This window comes from Mercenaria mercenaria, chromosome 6 (genome assembly GCF_021730395.1).
Source record: "Mercenaria mercenaria strain notata chromosome 6, MADL_Memer_1, whole genome shotgun sequence".
Classification (NCBI taxonomy): Eukaryota; Metazoa; Mollusca; class Bivalvia; order Venerida; family Veneridae; genus Mercenaria; species Mercenaria mercenaria.
The window spans coordinates 71375923-71396302 of record NC_069366.1 but is presented as its reverse complement, the minus strand read 5'-3'; the positions used below and the strand labels follow the sequence as shown (position 1 = coordinate 71396302).

The following is a 20380-nucleotide window of genomic DNA, read 5'->3' as shown; positions in this document are numbered from 1 at the left end:
TAAATTATACAGTTCTTCACTGTGTACTCAGCCGTAACCGCACTTTAAGATATAGATTTTCCCGTGTGACATGGCTATTTTGTTATGTAAGTAAAAGCAACACGCATGTATAATAAAAATAAATTCGTTAAACCGAAGCATTTCATAGCTTACATGGTACCCGACATACACTGGTAGTTAGAAATTCTCTCGTATATTTATCATTTTCTTTAAACAAAATAATCATGTATCTGTTTATTTTTTCTGAGCACACCTTCATACAAAGTACATTTTTAGAGAAAATAATAGAAAGGTCCTACTGTCATCTCAACATAAACAAGTCAAATGGTTTATCGCGGCCAGAAATTTGTACAGACCGGACAGAAGTTGCGAAATCGTCATTTGTGCAGGAACGAAGCATTTACCATAATGTCCAGTACTGGACAGGTATAGTGACCATGCACGGACACAGCCAATTTTCTCAGAGGGGATCCGATCCCCTGCCCCCACCCCCCCACCCGCCCTGGAAATTTTGCAATTTGGCACTTCATTTTTTGCATTCTGGGACAGTTTTATGGACTAACCTGTTAAATTTGCGAAAATGATAAAATCAAGCTTTCTTGAAGGTAAAATTCTTAGTTTCTTTTAGATAAATAATATGAATTATGTCGGGGTCGTATGTAGCAGCAGCCGCATATACTTTACATGCAGTCCTAATGTTGCCCTTTTCGAAAAACATTTTCTTTCCTTCTTGTCTTCTTTCCTTTTTTAAAGATTTTCCAGAGTGGGTCCGGACCCCCGGTCCCCACCACCCCCCCCCCCCATCTGGATCCGCGCATGGTGACATATCATGCTTTCTGTTTATGCAGGTAAACTTGTGTTTGGTTAAATTTCAACAGAGCACAATTGTCTGAACAGTGTACAAACTCATTACTGTTTTTTCAGGCAAGGGTGGAAAAAAAGTGGTAGACAATGAAAGCAGTAACATTTTTATTAAAAAAAAAACAAACAATGAGACAAACATTTCCAACATCTTTGGACGGTTCAAAAATCCCATGTTAAACATACAATAAAGCCCGAAACGCGTGAAAATGTTCCGAATGTAAATCGGGTGAAGTAAACGCTCTATGTAGATTATCATTATGCGTCTAGATTGATTAAACTGGGCGAGTCTACTTACTTATTACTTGAGGATGAAAAAAAAACGTGTTTTTTAAATGTTGCTCTTAAACAAGGGTGGCGGTTGAACTACTAAAAGTACAACAAAAGTTGATTCACAACAAATCGTACGGTATGTTTTATAATCAGTAGAAGCTAGTCGTATTTACGCTTATGAGACCTGTTTCACCCATAAGTAAAGAATTGACAGGTCCATCATGAAATATTTTCCCCATCGTGCAAATACTTGTCCTATTCAATATGATCGGCCGCGATCAATAAATGAAGTGTGCATCCCTATGAAGTGATACAAATATATGGAATGATAAAGAACGTCTATACATTTTGCACAGAAGTTTGTTCTAGCTCAGCCTCTTATCAAATACTTTTCATAAATCAAAGTAATTTGGAAACAAAACGAAAACTATGTACGAAGAAATTATGAAAACAGGGAATTGTTGACTAACATAACAGCGCGGGCTTCGAATCTGTTTTGTTTAGATCCAAACCCGGTCTGCTTTACCTGCTGCGCTACTCAGATATTTTTCAAATATGTTCTATCTACTAACTTAATATATCTGGTATCTTGTACACAGTTGTATGACAAAGTCAGTCAGAATATGTGACCACCCTTTGAAAATACACTCCTCTATAGGTCAAGCTCAGAGGTAAGTATCAAGACAAATCGAATTGAAAAATGAAATTTATATGTTACTGTAAAGTAAGCTAAAGTTGAAAAGCCAGAATGTTAAAACAAGTTACTGATTCTGTCTTGGTACATGTACACCAAATATCAAACATAATGGAAACGTTTATTTCTGAATTGATTGGACAGAAAAACTGTAGTTGTATCAAGTTTCACTAAAATCACTCACTATTTCATCCGTATTGACGTAGTTGTTTACATACAAAAGGTTGGTCCACCAGTTTGTCCGGCATGTTTTCATGTAAGGTAGGTCGTCCTCTGTCCACATAGGTCCATTTAATATATAAGGGAGTATTACTGTACCGACCATCAAAACAAGCATATATGACGGCGTCAATCTGGAAAAAAAATACACAGAAGTAAAAGCAATTCTGCTGGCAAAAATTAGAGAATGCAAACGTTGTTAAAAAGTGAAAATACACAAAGTTAACAGTCGAACTAAACTGAATATCATTTAATTCCAAAGGTAATACATAAATAATTACATAATGAATGTTTTCTATCACGTAGCTTAATCAATGACAAAATAAAAGCCTCTACTATTTGCTGCAACAGTTTTCAGCAAGCTAATTAATGGTAAATTTTAAATATTATACTTTCAGAAATGACTTTCCGGATCGACAAGGTGCGATGGGTCATTTACCTTGATGGGAGTTTATTTTCACATAGAAGCAGTGTTTTCCCATGACAATATTTAACGTAAAAGCATTTAAGAAAATTGGATACTTGGCAGTTATTACTGTATAGTGCTGTAGAAAGTTAAATCGATCAACATGTCGGGTAAATGTATGCTATTTTAGTGCACAACATTTTATATGAAATAAAAATAACGTGTTAGAACAGTGGATAAGTATTTAAAATGAAAGCTTATTGTCTTACCTCCAGAATCGATGGAAATAGAACATAAACCAGTTTAACTTGCTTGCTCCGCCAACTTTCTTTAGTTCCTTTAGAGTCAGATATGCCACAAGGATTCCACTGAATCAACAGAATAGTTTGTATTGGTATATCAGTTCAAAGTGTGTTTACCTTTGGTTTAATGCTAAAGAAACCTCTCATATAACTTTTTTGTCTCGAATTTCTGTAATGTTAAACATACAATGTAACTGTAGAAGTAAACAAAATTATTGTGGATTGTAAATATAATTTTGTTTACTTCTGCAGTTACATATCTGTGAACTTTACTCAAATCTTAAGATTCAGTTGTTTTCTAGTGACTACTACATGATGTATTGATGCTTTGTAATTTAATCTTTGTGCAGTAGTGTAGCAATAGACTGGAATGAAAGTTTGTTACACAGAAGCAATCTCCTACACACTAGTCTCCCCTAATTGTAAAGAGACCTGTTCAATTACAAACAGTTTTATAAGGTTTTTGATAACTTGTTTTTATTTTCACCAGAGACTAAATATAAATGTGGGTTATAACAAGAATAAGAAAACAAATAAGAAACAAGAAAGTAATATCTGAATGTCTTTTCAATGGCCATGTTATGTCATGGTCAAATGGTATTTGACAGAATTAATTCAAACAGCGGAAGGGGAGGTAAACATGTATTAAGTTCAAGACTTTTCGGTAATATATACCTTATTGCAAAGAAGGAGTCTACAGACACAGTGGCATACGATATAGCCATAAAAGTCCAGTTTTGCAAACTGCTAAAAAAGTGGAAGATGAAGTTTGCTGAAAATATAAAAATACGTAAAATAGAAAAGAAGTAATATCTGAATATCAGGCAGCATGTAACGTAAACAAAAGCAAATAACCATATATCGGGATTGGATTTCAGTTCTTTGGAATGCAAATGTTTATACCGTCCGTGACGCTCTATATATACCAACGAAATACTTTGAGCAGAATAACTGTATTCTAGCGAGTTTCCATGATGGCAATTATATATGCCTTTTTGTATGGTGGCTGATTTCTGCCATTTCGTGTGTTCGTGCCGGCGAGGCGAAATGTCGAAGTGACGAGAACACGAAAGGTCGAAATAATGCATATTTGTTCGTGTCGAGGCGAATACACGAAGTAACGAAATACTGAAGGCGAAAGAACGAAATTTTAGAGGCGAATACACGAACTTTTGTATTAATCACTTTTTGTGTCGGCGGGTATCAAAACTTTGTGTTGTCGCCCTTCTTTTGTCGTGTATTCGCCTCAAAAGTCGAAAGGCGAACACACGAGAAATAAGCAGTTTTCGACCTTTCGACCTTTCGTACCTTCGACCCGCCGACACGAACACACGACAAATGTGCAATTTCGTCCTTTCGTGTATTTGCCTTCCGGTAAGCATGCGTATAACAAATACACATATGCTGCTGAAATGAATATGCTATCTGAATAATGTGTTTTTACCATTTATAGAATAATACATGTCCTTAAACGAAAGCTAATGATTTATATTCCATAAAAGATGTCATTGTGTAGATATTTTATCACTTATATTAAATTTACATGTAGGCTACATACATTAAGCTTCTGTCAGTCTTACGGGGCATATCATTACGCCAACCTGAACTTTGAGTGCTATCTAGATAATGTGTTTTACCATTTATACATGTTTTCTCAGTTTATGATAGAAAATGTTTCATATGCAATAAAACATGCCACTCTTCAAGTATTTCAGTTCTGGTATAAAATTCATATTATGAGCCGCGCCATGAGAAAACCAACATAGTGCATCTGCGACCAGCATGGATCCAGACCAGCCTACGCATCCGCGCGATCTCGTCAGGATTCATGCTGTTCGCTTTCAAAGCCTATATTGCAATTAGAGAAACCGTAAGCGAACAGCTTAGATTCTGATCACAATGCGCGGATGCGCACTATGTTGGTTTTCTCATGGAGCGGCTCATAAACATTACTCCCCAGTTTGCGCCATTATTATAGTGTATTAAGGCAGACCCTACACGATACATTTGTCGTGTGTTTGTGTCGGCGGGTCGAAGTAACGAAAGGTCGAAAACAGCTCAGTTTTCGTGTGTTCGCCTTTCGCCTTCCGAGGCGAATACACGAAGTAACGAAACATTGAAGGCGAAATAACGAAGTTTTAATACCCGCCGATACGAAAAGTGATTAATACAAAAGTTCGTGTGTTCGCCTCTGAAATTTCGTTATTTCGCCGTCAATGTTTCGTTACTTCGTCCCGAATGACAAAAGGCGAACACACGACAAATAAGCATTATTTCCACTTTTCGTGTTTTCATTACTTCGACATTTCGCTTCGCCGACACGAACACACGAAATGGCAGAAATAAGCCACCATATTTTTGAATATATTCATGTGAATGTATTAGAAATATACTACTTTTAATCTTAACGGAGAAAGTAGAGATATAATTAATGATATCAGTCATCCATACATTTGTCTAGAACCTGAACAATATTCTCACTACCAAAGTAGTTACAGCTCAGTTTCTCGGAATGTTAGATGTAAAAAATACAGACCATAAGATTAAAGAAAATTTACATTTGTTTCAGTTTGTTCAAACTAGTCTACGAACGTGGTTGTTTTAATATTTACTAATTTGCCCAGTAATTTACATATGAATAAAATATGTAAGAAGATCCTTTGTAAGTAAATAAGGCAACCAAGCAAAATAATAATAACTGACTCTATTTGTGAGACTTAATTGAAAGTGCAACAACCGTCACGCCCCTCCTCTACCACCGGCTCAATTAAGTGGAATTCTATTACGATGATTGCATTCCCTGCTCTCAAAGGACCAGAAAATATAACAACTACTCTGAAGACAGAGAAAGTTTTAAATTTCAGTTCAAACAAAACTTAATATCAAGACTGTCATGAAATTAACATTGGATAGTGTCTTGTAAACACTGATTGTATAAAAACTAACATGTTTTTTTAATCACTATTCCAGGTCTTTAAAATGATGCACAGAATTGATAATTACATTTAGGATTTCAAACAAAATTTGCGAAAAATTGGCTTTGCGACCAGCATGGATCCAGACCAGCCTGCGCATCCGCGCAGTCTGGTCAGGATCCATGCTGTTCGCTAACAGTTTCTTTAACTACTATAGGCTTTGAAAGCGAACAGCATGGATCCTGACCAGACTGCGTGGATGCGCAGGCTGGTCTGGATCCATGCTGGTCGCAAACCCACTATGTTGGTTTTCTCATGGCGCGGCTCATTTTACGGTAAGCTACAGCAGTGGAATCTGTTTGGTTGCATATTTCAAGTGGCATTATAACGCAGTACTCACAGTCATATCCTTGGCAAAAGAAGTATGTATGTCCAAGAATAACCCATGCCATGCTTAGGAAACGAATGCCATTGATTGCTCCAAGAGAGCCTGCAGCTTGGTCTGTATTCAATATTTTTACACCGTTGCTGTAGAAAGAAAACGCCATCAGAATACTTTCCGCTGTGCCTGCATGAAAAGATATAAACATTTCTTACATACATTGCTATATAACTATGAAAAGAATATTCTTCAACGGCAAAATATGATTTTTGTGAAACGAACAAAGTTCGTGTAGATACGTGTGTCGATTAAGAATGTATTTGGAGCGGAGATTATAGCTAACTGCATATCGTCTACGCGACGAATCGGTTTACGCGTTGTTAACAGAAATGGCGTTTGAAAAGTAGTGACTGCAAAATTCTTCACTACCTTCCCTTATGTTTATATTTATTGTAGCACACCTGTATACTTCAGACTATTTATACGTACATACATTAGAATGGATGTAATCCTATAAGGACAATACTGGTTTCAATTATATTGGAATATGATGATATTCTCTCTATTGTTATAACAAAAGAACAAACCTTTTCTTTTCTGATAAGGTTCACTTATAGCTCTGTTTTCTTTCTGTGGTAATGTTACAACACTCTTATCAGTTTCAGGTTCCATGTCAACAGCTTTTGTTTCACCGTTAACTTTTATTTCTTCTTCATCTCCTTGGTTCATGTATCCTCCATTAATATAAGCATTGGGGAGACAGACCTGGGTGTGTGTAGGTTTATAAAGAGATATTTTCCCACTCAGCTGTCTTGATAACCTTCCAGTTGTTTCAACCGCATTTTTACCATTGCCATCCACTGCATTCATTTGAACAGCAAATATGTCGTACAAAGTACCAATAATAATTGCTGCTAGCAGCATAGCTATAAGGCCACTGAAAGTTAATTTTCAAAACATAACGCATACGCTTTGTAAGCAAATGTTCAAACAAAGTGCATGGTTAGCTAAACTTACGTCGGTGGCATATGCAAGTAAATTTTAAACGTAGAGCAAACTGTTTATAATTTAATTTTCAAAGGTAAAGCAAAACAGCTGCCAGAAAATTTATAAACGCTAAGCTGCATCTGGACATTTCGTTTCAAAATCGAGGTAAAATTTATGGTTAAAAGGAGACGGAGACGATAAACTGGTTTTTCTCATTATTTATTTTACCTTTTCAAGAGAGTCAATGTCAAGAAAACTACACCATTTCGTGCACATGATATCCTGAGTACTTTCCCATTTGTTTATTACTGACTAGATAAGATAACTAGATTTTTGATGGTCAGACTTTTTATTCGAGAATAAGTCACATGTTTTTGTGATCTCATATTTTGCTTTTGATAACGGTTTAAAACAAAGTTTAGTTCAACAATGCAATTTTTTCTTCAAAATAATCAATTGAATACAATGACTATCTTAAAACATTTAGATATTAGATATACAATAAGGTTAAAAGTGTACTCTATGGGTATTTTAAGTATATTTAACACGAAAAGCAGTATGCAGATCGTTTGAAAAAATGACATTGTATATACAACAGCAAAATGTTCTTTGATCATGTTCAAAATATACGGAATAGCAACTGTAAAGTTCAAAATGTATTACTTGAGAGACACACCGTTTTCTATTTGTATAATTGTTTATGTCACTTCATATTGAACTTTTTGAAATAGGTAAAGTTTAATATTACATCTTATGTACACAACGGTTTCAATTATGAATAAATCTTTTCAGCAAGCGTTTAGTTCTTACAGAACCATTTCATCTGTAAACAGCAGGAGTTGAAAGATTCATCAAATGTGTAATTCACGATATTTATTTAGATCCGGAGACTTTATTAACTATACGACTTAAATAATCAAAGGTTTCAAGATTTATTTTGAACAAATATCACGAAATAAGTGAATAAACAGTAATTATCTATGTTCGTACCTTTGCAGTCTGATGTATGCCAGTTAACGCCCGACTAAGAATGACCTTTAGTATATTACCCTTTTCACAGAAATTCTATTGAATGGGAAGTATGATATGCAAATATTATGAAGAAAATAGATATAAAAGAATATAAAAGTAGATATTATGACATAAGAAGGAAAATATTAACTTATTTACATTTTAAAAATTAATGCGAATAGTAAGAAGGTAAGCAGTGAAATAATAAGGAGAAATATAGTTGAAGACATAAATACTATCAGTTTAGAATATGAATAGCTATTCTTTTAATACATAATATACACAAGTATCAAAGTGGCCTTTCTTTTGTAAATGTAATAATGTGACAACATTGTCATGTCCACACAGAATAAGACTATCGAATTCCCATTATTTATAAAATACATATATTGAAGGTCACATAATGAACAAGATAATAGAATGGGTATTATTAGTATACGTACATGCAGACAACAAGGTCAGTGGATAATGATTTATCCTCTACGCAGTTCACTTCCGGTTGAAACAGAGTTGTTCCGTTCAATAACAGTTTCTGAACTGCAAGTTTAATCGATACATTTTATCATACAGAAAATTAAAAGTAAACAGAAAAAGGTATACCAAGTTTCACAAAATCAAGATTATTGTTGTTGTGTTTAGTTAAGGTCAGAGACCACCAATTCAAAAAAGTACAGGGAACTTACTGGGAATGAGGTAAGTGTATACCTGGGAATAAGGTAACGTCTGTGCGTTCTGATTGGTCAGTCATGTAAACAAACCCAGGAAGTGATTATTTTTTTCAAAATTGATATTTTTCCACTGCATTTACAGTATTTTATTATACATTTTGACAACATTTGCTACATTTTATGTGTATTGAAAAAAAAGTTTTATCAAACGAATTTCTCCCGCCATGTCAATGATGTAAACAGGGGGTCATCTCATTCACACGAAAATTACTCAAATAAAGTATCACTATTCATATGTTTTTCATCCGATATTTTGGTAGAACTAAGATAGTTCTTGAGAAACTTGTAATTAGATATACATGTTTCGATGTATGGAAGGCCGTAGACGCCATAATGTTACAATGTAAGTCTATGGGAAAACAATTGGTGGTCTCTTACCTTAAGCGTCGTTTTTCAACAGAATTTCAGCTATGTAACGGCGGGCAGTTAACTTAAGCAGAGTTCATGGATTCTGTACCAGTATTAACAAGTTCTCCACAAGTAAGTGACAACTTCTCCTCATGAATCAGAAGTGGAGGACGAATGATTAAACACGCAATATATTTTATTAAATCGTCATGGAGAAAATGTGCCTCGCCCAGGAATTGAACCTCCCCACAATGAGGTAAGCGGACAGGATCGTAAAAAGTAGTGATACGTTAAGTAGCAATACATAAAACGTCCAGTTTTGTAATGTAACTGGGGGCCTCCGTGACCGAGTGGTTAGAGTCGTTGACTTCAAACCATTTGCCCCTCATCGATGTGGGTTCGAAACCTCATTCGGGGCGTAGAATTCTTCACGTGAGGAAGCCATCCAGCTGGCTTACGGAAGGTCGGTGGTTCTACCCAGGTGCCCGCTCGTGATGAAATAGTGCACGGAGGGGCACCCGGGGTCTTCCTCCACCATTAAAGCTGGAAAGTCGCCATATGACCTAAAATTGTGTCGGTGCGACGTTAAACCCAACAAAATAAATAAAATAAATGTAATGTAACTGATCGTAATATGTTTGACAAAACATGATTTATGAAACTAACTTATATTTCATTACAAATAAGATTGGAAAATACTGAGAAGACCGACTTCATGTTACATATACGGTATAGTGATATTGAAATAGAACCTTGCTGAATTTCATTTTTCTTTTCAATACAAAATAACAGACTTGAAAAATAAACACTTAGCAAGTATTTTTTGCAACTAAACAAAACAGCTTCAGATGAAGTTATACAATGTTTTGGTTGAGCTAGATGGGTAGTACATTCGAACCTGATACCATCAAATTAACGATGTCATTAGCCGAACAGGAGTTTGGCATGCATGTTCCAACCTCAAGGTTTGATCCTAGAGCCTGAAATATTCAAAACATTATATTGAATTGTAATTAAGAATCAGCCCTCAAGAATTATTTTAATCAAAAGTGAAAATATTTTAACGGAATTCAACGATGAAGTAAACAGTTAAAATCAAGTAGATTACGTACGGATAGATAACATACCTCATTTTCATTGATAAAAAACAAACAATAGACCATTTTCCCATTCCGTGGTTACATGCAGAGTTATTTGCACATTGTTATCCAAAACGAGGCGCAGACTGCTGGGTGGACATATTGATATATTGTAATAATCGTTCTTTCTAATAGAATATCTGAAAAAATTGAATTTTATTCTTGGTTTTATTTTTTTTAAAGACTTTTTCACACATTTCCTGCCGGTTGGTTCCATAATGAAATGAATGAAAACTTCATTTCTATACATATTCATTATATTATCAGTGAAAGTAAAAGCTTAAAACTCGCACTAAAGAACTAATACAAACAATGAGAAGATATGTTTGATTAAATGATTAAAAAGACAGTCAGCGCTCTATAATGTAATTTGGTATTATAGGCATAATGATTCAATTAATTCTCTTTTTTTGTGCTCGAATATGATAAAGATCTTGACAGCATATGGGACGGTCCTTCTTAATTGACATCAGGTTGGTTTTCTGATTACTGTGACCAATTTCCGAGTATTTATTTAAAGCAGGAAACTGTCTTTCATTTGTAAGTAATTATAATAACTAAATAGTAAACGTCAATAAGGCGATTAAGCGAGTCTATGCGATGCGTTTTTATAAGAAAATTCACGCAGTGTATAAAAAAGCTATGTTTAGATGCATCTGCACTTAGAAAATTGTAGATCTAACTTACTAATGAAATATCAAACTAGTAACTTTAAGATTTCGAATAAAAAACTCGAGGCAAGCCTAAACTATTTGATTGGCGGGATACACATTTACATTGTTGTTAATTAAAATCTTACCGCATTTCAAGATCACATAAAATTGAAACTGGTAAAGTTCTTTTGATCTGTTATATTTTAGGGTGTCATTTAAAGTTTCCGTATGGCGCTATATATAGTCAGATAACTGCTTGCATTTAGATTGTCAACAACCTAGAATATTTTGCAATTATGCGAAATAAAACTTGTCGGCTAAAGTGAGGGGATCAGTTGAGAATAAACCTACTGTCACAGTTCTTCCTTGCTGAATGAAATTGACATGTCGGTTGAAAAGCTATTTAATGCTAGTTATAATCCGATATCTTTGCATTTATTGAATAGTGATATTTAAACTTGATTTTACTTTAATTCAAATTCTAGTCACTGAGTTAAATTAAATGTCAGAAACCCGAAACCTGGTTCCAAAAATCGAGGATAACTATAACAATAGTAATTTACTGAGAAATCTGGTATAAGAATAGAGGGATTAAAGCTTTGAATATCAACTACCTATTTCGAAAAATAGCAGTGATTTGAATGTCAGAGCACTATGTCGCACTTACGTAATTTAGATCTATCAATTTTGACCAAATTAAAAATTAACATTAAAGATTTCTTTTTATTGACTCTTAAGGAACTCAAGAACAATGACTTTTCGGTAGGAATGGTAAATTATTTTGTCAAGCAACATCCTATCGCTTCATTATCGTTATCACTTAGTTCTGACCTGGCAGTCTACGCCTCGTTTTGAAAATGCGGGATTTGGCGAGAAATCCCGAGAATGCTAAATTCGCCGAATGGAAAACTGGTCTATTAAGAAGTACATGCTATTATCCAATGAATCATACAAATATATCTTTATAAATGTTAAAGATGCCTATTAAATTTATAGAATTAATCTGCTTTTTTGAAACTATAGTGACGTCATCATATTGCGCAAGTAAAATTGGTAACATCTCATTTCAAAACACAGAAAAGATTGAAGTAATACGTTTTTAAGACCAAACTAACGAAATGTAAAAAGGCGGTTATTCTTTGTTAATACATATCATTTTCATAATACTTATAGTTATAAAGAACAAGATTGTTATTATCCAACTTGGTTCGTATCGAAACATTTTGTCTGAAAACATTATCAAGAATTGCTTGCTGGACGTGTTTAGATTATATTTTGCAAATAATCTGATATTAACAGATATTCTTATATAAGACAGACGGGAGACGGACAGACAGCTGTCATGCCAATGTAGAAAAGAAAGTTACCGCTAATTCAGGAGGTAAAATTCCACCAAGCGGGATTCCGGTCTTACAGTATTTGCCAGTGAAACGTTCCACGCCGTCTGTTACCGCTTTAATGTTAACACATTCTTGATAATCACCAAGCCATTTCAAATTCCCTTCTAAAAGTCCACTCTCAGGTTTGCCCATAGCATCTACCACTGAACGACAAATCAGAATATGATTTGATATAGCAATCAATTTCAAGGTGAAAGATATTATATCCTGTATGAAAGTATACATACATTTTTTCAAAGTGTGAAAAGGTAAAGTTTACAGTCTTATATGAAGAGTTCAAACAAGTGGCATCTTACAAAATATTATATTTCAAACATTGTTGGTGCAATTAGAATTTACATTTCTTTATTTTAGTTTAATGAAATACACAAACATAAAAAAACAAGACATAACTTCATTTGCATTAAATTGGCATACAAAATTTCAAAAACATTTGCAAAATAACGGAATGATTTATCTAAACTGGTACTTGTTTCACGGATGAGCATTAGTGACAGGTGTATCCTATTTATTAAATCGAAATCTCGAGTTGATTCTCGAAATTTCGAGTTACATATTATTAACTACAATAGTTTACGATGACGAATAGGTCCTGGCCAAGATTAGGTACCTGGTGTACCTATCCATCGGGTAGCCCTACAGGGTCATATAATTAAGATGACCGGGCCGCGTTTGCTCATAAAATATCGCTATTTAAACCATGTTTATTTGTTTATTTATTTTGTTGGGTTTAACGTCGCACCGACACAATTACAGGTGATATGGCGATTTCCCAGCTTTTATGTTGGAGGAAGACCCCAGGTGTCGCCTAAACCATGTTTAAGCCTGGAAGGTTTTCCACCTAGTTGGAGCCCATATGGCAATGAAATATAGACATACCCTTAATGAACGTGTAGTTATGAGTCTGACCCAGATCGGGTACCTGGACATATCTAGATTTTGAGGAGAGGTCATAAAAGATAACCGGGTAGTATTCAAACTTAGAATATTTCACTATTTTGACCATATGTGGAAGGTTTTCGACCTAGTTCGAGCCCCTACCACCTGAACATACTATACATGTAAATGAAGGTATATATCCCGAATACAGTTTGAAATCTGGAGTAGCTCTAGAGGCTATGGTAGGTCATACATTGACGTAAGGTAGTATATGTTCAAGTTTCTACATGTTGGGTACAATATATGGATGTGTAGATAGATGATTCCATTTCTAAGAGTCAAAAGCCGTCCATTACATTTTGGCCTTTGACAGACGGACAGACGTTCAAGTTTTGCGCATAAAGGGCAAGACACGTAACTCGAAATTTCGACTTAGTAACTCGAAATTTCGTGATATCAACTTTTATTTAATAAATAACATACACCTGGCACTAATGCTCTTCCGTATGTTTTATTATTATTCAATAAAACGTCTAAATTGTTAAAAGTTTTGAAGGAAATAAAGAGTAATTTTAAATAGTATTTTTTGTCTCTCCTTACCGAATAAAAACAGGGAAAACTAAAAGATATTTAGCATGACCAAATACTAAAAATATGTAATATAAACAGGGGCTCAGCCTTACAACGGCAAGCTACTAGAAATCCATGGAAAATTGTGCTTATATCTTGAATTACTTGCAAAGAAATTGTAATGTACTACAATGTAATATACTATTATACTTACTTTGCAGAACCCAGTCAGTCTGTTCCATTAGTTTTGTGAAGATAATTACAATATCATTTCTACAGTTTTCACTGACACCACCAGCCTGCAGAGCAATGCCTGCGAGAAGTGTAATAAGCTGTTCCTCATCTATATCGTCCAAGTCCGTGGCGTTTGGAAACAAGTCGACTAGAACCGATTCTAACAGGTTTCCGGGCAACGATTCTAACACATTTCCTAGCAACGATTGCAAAATGTTTGTGGTCCCGTTTCCTAAAATCGAAGAATTGTTAGTATTCCGTAACAAATCAGTGAGTCCTGGAACATTTTCAAAGAGTTGTTCAAAAAGACTGTTCGTTAGAAATTCTGTAATCGTATTGTTGAATCTCGGTGATGAGTTTTGCTGATTTGTACTTAAAGGCAATAAATTCAAGAAATCGAGAAATCGAGTAGTGTCTGTGCCATTATTCAATATTCCAGATAATAAATTAAAAAGAACGTTTGAAGAATCTTGAGAAGAAACAAAAGAAGAAACACAAAAGCAAATGAAAAACAGTTTTATCAACGATGTGTGTTGGTACATTTTTTTTGTTCGCGTCAATCTATTTCCAATCTCTGACACAAAGTATTTTACTCTGATCAAAACTGCTTTGATATTTATAACTTGACTATTTCGCAACGACTTCTGTGTTCTGGTTCATGTACCTGCTGTTAGATCCACACCTCTCGTAACACGGTTTTCTATGATTTCTGTGAATATAAACAACTATACCATTTATGTAAGACGTCTATGGGTGAAAGAGTTTTAAAACTTTAATCGTATCTCAAATAATTTTGAATTGTAATTTGAATTTGATAGGGTTGTACAGTGGTAAAATTAAGCAATGTTTGGACAACAAGAAGTTTTACCATTTGCATTTCGGCATTATTTGTTGACGAATAGCTGTAAACAAAGGATTTATATTTCAGCTTTCTATAGACAAAAATTTTAGACAAGGAAAATACATCTGGTCGTACATTTAAATCCTTAAAATACGGTTTTAAAATTAAAATAAATCCCACCCTCACCCTTTTAAACCTTATTATGTGTTGAAATTTAAAAATAAAGCCATTTTTTACTAAAAACCTGGTTATGGATTAGGCGGAAAAAACTGTAAGTAGTATTTTATAATTATATGGTTGTTGTACATTTGAGTTAAGTCAACACTAATTGACAGTTTGGATTAGTAATAGTTTAATAACGTACTGCACCTTTAGCCGTTCTTTAATAAATATCGAATTACTAAAAAGATGTTAATACAGTATGCAAGAGAAATATATGAAGGGCGTATGTAAATATGATAAATGACTTAGACTATAGATCGCGTCATTTGTTACGTACATGAACTTGTTTTTAAACTATCATTATGCAATATCCATTTTTTTCTTATTTGTTAAGACATTTTATAAAATATTGTGTTGTTGAAAGCAAATAATTGTGAAAAATTTCTTTAAAGCAAATACGTACAATTTTGTGGGAAGATGTTTCTTCTTTGCCTTTCACTAGTAAGCCCATCAGCTTTTATGTGGGTTGTACATAAAGGAATGATTTTTCATGGCAATTATAGAAAGTATTTTCTTCAGAGTTAGCTAACGTCTGAACATCAATACATTTGACTTCTATCATTTAAGAAAGTGCCTGTGTATATTTCCGTTAACTTATATATTTTAAGCTGTAAAGTAAGTTACAAAATACGTTTCTGCATCATTTAATCCCTCTGGGTCTTTTTATCTGATCAACCGAAAGCGCTCAGTACAAACAGTAATGTCAATAATGCTATAGAGTACACCCTCATTATATGGCATACATTTGTAATTCATATTTACGACATGCTGACAGATTTGAAGGTCAGAGATAGATTTGTATATATCCAGGAAATGATCAGAGAGAGAATATATAGCTTCTCTTGATTTCAATATAAAACCGAACATTGTACTGGCTGAAGTATTGTCTACACGTATTTTATTATGTATAAAGTTTGGATACAATGTTCAGTAGTACAACAGAGAATTGTAGATCTTCCCATATCAAAGATCTCCTTAAATTGTTGCACAACCTTGTAGTTAACTACCTAAGGTGACGTTAGGTTGGATGGCATAAAATTAAAAGAAATCCAAGATGACATCCAAGATGGGCGCCTGGGTTTGCAGATATTGATATGATAATATAGAGGATTTTACCCGGATATTCGAGGAAAGTTGAAGCAAAAAGAACAACAGCGCATGTACAAGGCTACGTATGGTTGTTGGGCCTATGCCATCGACGAATGTATGCTTCCATGCCGACTGCCACATTGTTGCCATCAGAAGCAATAGATAGGCTATAACACCCATAATCTGATTGTTACAAATATACAATAATGAAAGAAAGGTGAGGAGGCTTGCAGAAATCGGTTTTTGATGAGTGATCATTAATGGAACTTGTCGTCTTTCTCTTGTATTTGTAGGTATTGTCGTATGAAAGCTTCACCTCACATAGGCTATCAAAAAGTCATAGCAATCACATTTACCTGTTTCGATACCTAAAACTGATGTTTTAGTGGGCAACGAAATGAAGGAAAATTTCTCTAAATCATTAATGTTTGGTCAATATTAAACAAATGAAATTAAATTATTCACTCACTAAAATAGAGGTAAGAGTATCAATGGGCTGATTATATGTAGAACTGCATATCATTTGCCAAATACTATAATCCATCTCATGTCCTGAAATTAGTATAAACGAACATTAATATATGTAGACAGTATGTTAAAATTGAATTAAACTTGTGAAAATGATGTGAAAAGTAAAGATAAAACAATTTGAAATAAGTAAGGAGCAGCAAAATAGTGCATAAAGCAAGAATTCAACCCTAGAAGATAAACATTCATCAGTTACTGTACTATCAATTAAAGTTACCAAAAAACAACAGTCTGTCAAATACATTACTAAATCTGCATTGGTATGTAGATCAGAAATATAGTTTGATCAATTAGTATTTTCTTATATGACCGTGAAACGTTTTCATTTAGAGGTAACGTTTATTTTAAAGTCTGGTAAGAAGTGTTGTAGTTTTACCAAAGTTCAAATCACTCACTAATTCCTCCGTATTGACGTAGTTGTTTTCATGCAAAAGGTTAGTCCACCAGTTTGTCCGGGGGCATGTCGTCCTTTGTCCTTATCGGTCCGTTTAATATATTAGTGGGCGTTACTGTACCGACCATGAGAAAAAGCATGCCAATCTGAAAAAAAAAAAAAAAACAAAAAAAAAAAACACACTAGTAAAAGTAAGTTAAAGAAAGAATTGCTTGTTTTGGAAATTAAAGTGAACACCATTTTAAATTCAAACAGCTCAGTTACTGACCTAGCCTCTAGTATTTGCTAAAGCTAGCTTATGGTCACAATTTTCAATATCATCCAAGTAGAAATATATATTCAGAAACTAGACTTACGTGCTGATTGTGTTACCTCCAGAATCGATGGAAAAAGAACATAAATCACTTTAAGTTGCTTGCTCCAGCAACCTTCTTTATTTCCTTTTAGGGTCAGATATGCCACAAGGATTCCATTTAATCATAAGTTACGATTGTGTTAGCATATCAGTTAAAATTGTGGTTATCTCAGCTTAATGCTAAAAATCACTTAATTAAATAAAGCTCTAAGAGGCACACTTATAAAATGCTTTGTTTGTTAGTAACAAAAATGTTTGGAAAATAAATGTGATCGTATTTACCTATCATAATTATTTGTGGACTTCACCCTTATTAGAAAAAACAGAACAAGAATAAATATTATTATTAATGTACCACATTTATATATCACTCTTTTCATGCACATGTACACGTTTAAAAGTGCTTCACAGAATAAGTTGCAAACAATACAAACACATACGCATACAAAATGCATTCCACATTAACCAAAATCATGAATGTAAAACATATACACATGTAGATAAAACAAGACAAATAAACATACATATTTAAAAGTACCTGTTAATATAAGTGACCCTAGGATAAAATATTGTTCTATGCCGTTTTATGAAAAGAAAAACAATGTATCAGTGATTTAACGAAATGTTGTACAAAGAAGTGGGGTTTGGCAGGCTTTTGAAAGCAGCTAGCTTGTTAGCTTCCCTGCTCTTGACGGGAAGGGAGTTCCAAAGATTTGGAGCAGTGAACGAAAAGCTGCGATTACCATACATGTAGGTTTCTGATTGGTTTATACACTTCTATCATATCCCTAATATAGGCAGGGGACTGATTGTGTAAAGCCTTAAAGGTGTGGGTCAGAACCTTGTACTGCACCCTGTACTTCACTGGCAACCAATGGAGCTCCTTCAGAACCGGTGTTATATGATTGCGACGGGGCGTCTTGGTGATGACGCGAGCTGCCGTGTTCTGGACATGTTGCAACTTGTTAAGTGTGCTGTTTGGAATACCACTTAACAAGGTAGCACAGTAGTCTAACCGTGAAGTAACCAGGCTGTTGATAAGGGTCTTTGCATCACTGGTAAGATACTGTCTGAGGTGACCTATTCCGCGTAGTTGTGCATATCCAGTCCGGCATCCAACAGGGAATGCCACGTTCCAAAAACGCACCGTTTTTTTATCGCATCTCACAGCAAGCGGACATGCAAACGACCAACACACACGCTCACACACAGGCACAAAAAGAAAACACACGAGGACAAAACGAACAAATACATGAACACAGTGGGTCACCGCCTTTTAACGGTCAGTGGCCAAAACACCACTTGGGAGCTAAAACCAGTTGCTAGTGTGCACCTAACCTCAGTCTAACCCACATCAAGGGATTTGATAACAAGATTTAATTTTATAATATGTTTCTGTTGTTTGTTTGGTTTTTTTTTCAGAATATCCACATCGATAACAGTGAACATTCTACAGCATTATATATTAAATACGCAGTAAGATTTTAAAAATGTTCTTTTAGCATAAACACCGACATACAAGTCATCCCATATAATGGTCTTCTGTATGATAAAGCAGTTTGCTTTGATCATGTTCTTAATTAATGAAATAACAACTGAATATAAAGTTCAAAATTTAGGGTAACTTGCGTCGCACACTATTACTATTTAAAACTTTATTTTGAACTCTGTGAAATAAGTAAGGTTTAATATCATATCATTTGCAAATAAGGACTTCTGCTATTAATAAGTTTCTTCGGTTGCCAAGTGTTAAGTTCTGTTAGACCCATTTCGTCTGTAAACATTGGAAGACGACGAAAGAATATCAGATATGTAGATCATTTTATTTATTTAGATCAGATGACTTAATTAACTATACAAGTGTGATCATATAGTGGTGTCAATACTTTTTAATCAAATAATATGAAAGAAGTAATTAAACAGTAATCATCTATAATCTTGCTTGTACAATCGAATGTCAGTTGATGCCCGATTAAGACGAACTTTAAAGGTAATACGCATATTCACAGATATTCTATTTATTGGGAAGTGTCGAAGGCAGATGTTATGAAACTTATTTAAGCATGAAGAAAACTATAAACTACACTGATACAGTACAAAATAAATTGAAAATTTCGTAAATTTAGCAGTTATCGCTGCGAGATGAGAAAATTATTGTAAAAGATCAAATATATCAAGGTATCAGTTTCTAAGTCAGAATTGAAAGGCAATCAGTCCCTTATTCGATCCCAAAATTACACAAAACCCTATACAACATTGCTATTTTAACGTTATATACTTGGGAAATAGATTTTAGTTCGGCCTGAGTGATTAATTACGACGCATCTGAACGAAAAAAAAAAGTGTTTTATTGGCCATCGTGTTTAGATTACTACGCATCTGAACTCAAAACTGTGTTTTATTTGCCAACAAAAGCACGCAAATCTTAAATCTATTTCCATTCTAACACGTTCCAATTACCCCAGGAAGGGGTACTAATCAGGAATCATTTTTTAGGCGTAAATGGACGAAGTAAACCGGAAGAGCCAAAAGTAGGTGATTTTGCGAAACGTGTTTTAATCGACAAGACAATACACGGTAAAATCCTTCTTTGTTTATACTTGTATACTTAAGCTGTTACTTCTCTCAACCATCCCACCCTACTCCTCCAATACATTTTTACGCCCTATGAGTGAGCTTAGGTCAAATCACATACTTGTTCGAGCTCCCGACTTGTGTCTAATACGCTGCTTGTCCCTGGGTAGTTCCTTACGTTATTCCTTTGCTCTTTTCTGCGTTTAAAGGAACTAACCCACACATTTTAGGCGAACAATTATATCTCTCAAAAATCCATTGAAGAGCACTCACAAAATGACTAGTGGTACAAACGTATTGGCAAAGCTTTTTGCAAATTATTCAAGACTTATAAATAACCAAGAATATTGTGCAGAAGGTAGTAAACCGTTGCAAT

At 34.4% G+C, this 20380-nt stretch overlaps 1 protein-coding gene across 1 annotated transcript in view; it reads right to left on the bottom strand.

Moving 5' to 3' along the window:
• Window positions 1-20380, bottom strand: part of LOC123550421 (uncharacterized) — a 35443-nt gene that overhangs the window by 4898 nt on the left and 10165 nt on the right. Inside the window, exons 2-11 of the mRNA XM_045338851.2 lie at window positions 14666-14710; window positions 13982-14233; window positions 12286-12461; window positions 10025-10106; window positions 8494-8587; window positions 6640-6989; window positions 6071-6238; window positions 3431-3527; window positions 2723-2821; window positions 2013-2181 (exon numbers count right to left, since the gene is read on the bottom strand). Coding sequence (XP_045194786.2) covers window positions 2013-2181; window positions 2723-2821; window positions 3431-3527; window positions 6071-6238; window positions 6640-6989; window positions 8494-8587; window positions 10025-10106; window positions 12286-12461; window positions 13982-14233; window positions 14666-14710 — 1532 coding nt within the window. The remainder of the gene's footprint in view (window positions 1-2012; window positions 2182-2722; window positions 2822-3430; window positions 3528-6070; window positions 6239-6639; window positions 6990-8493; window positions 8588-10024; window positions 10107-12285; window positions 12462-13981; window positions 14234-14665; window positions 14711-20380) is intronic.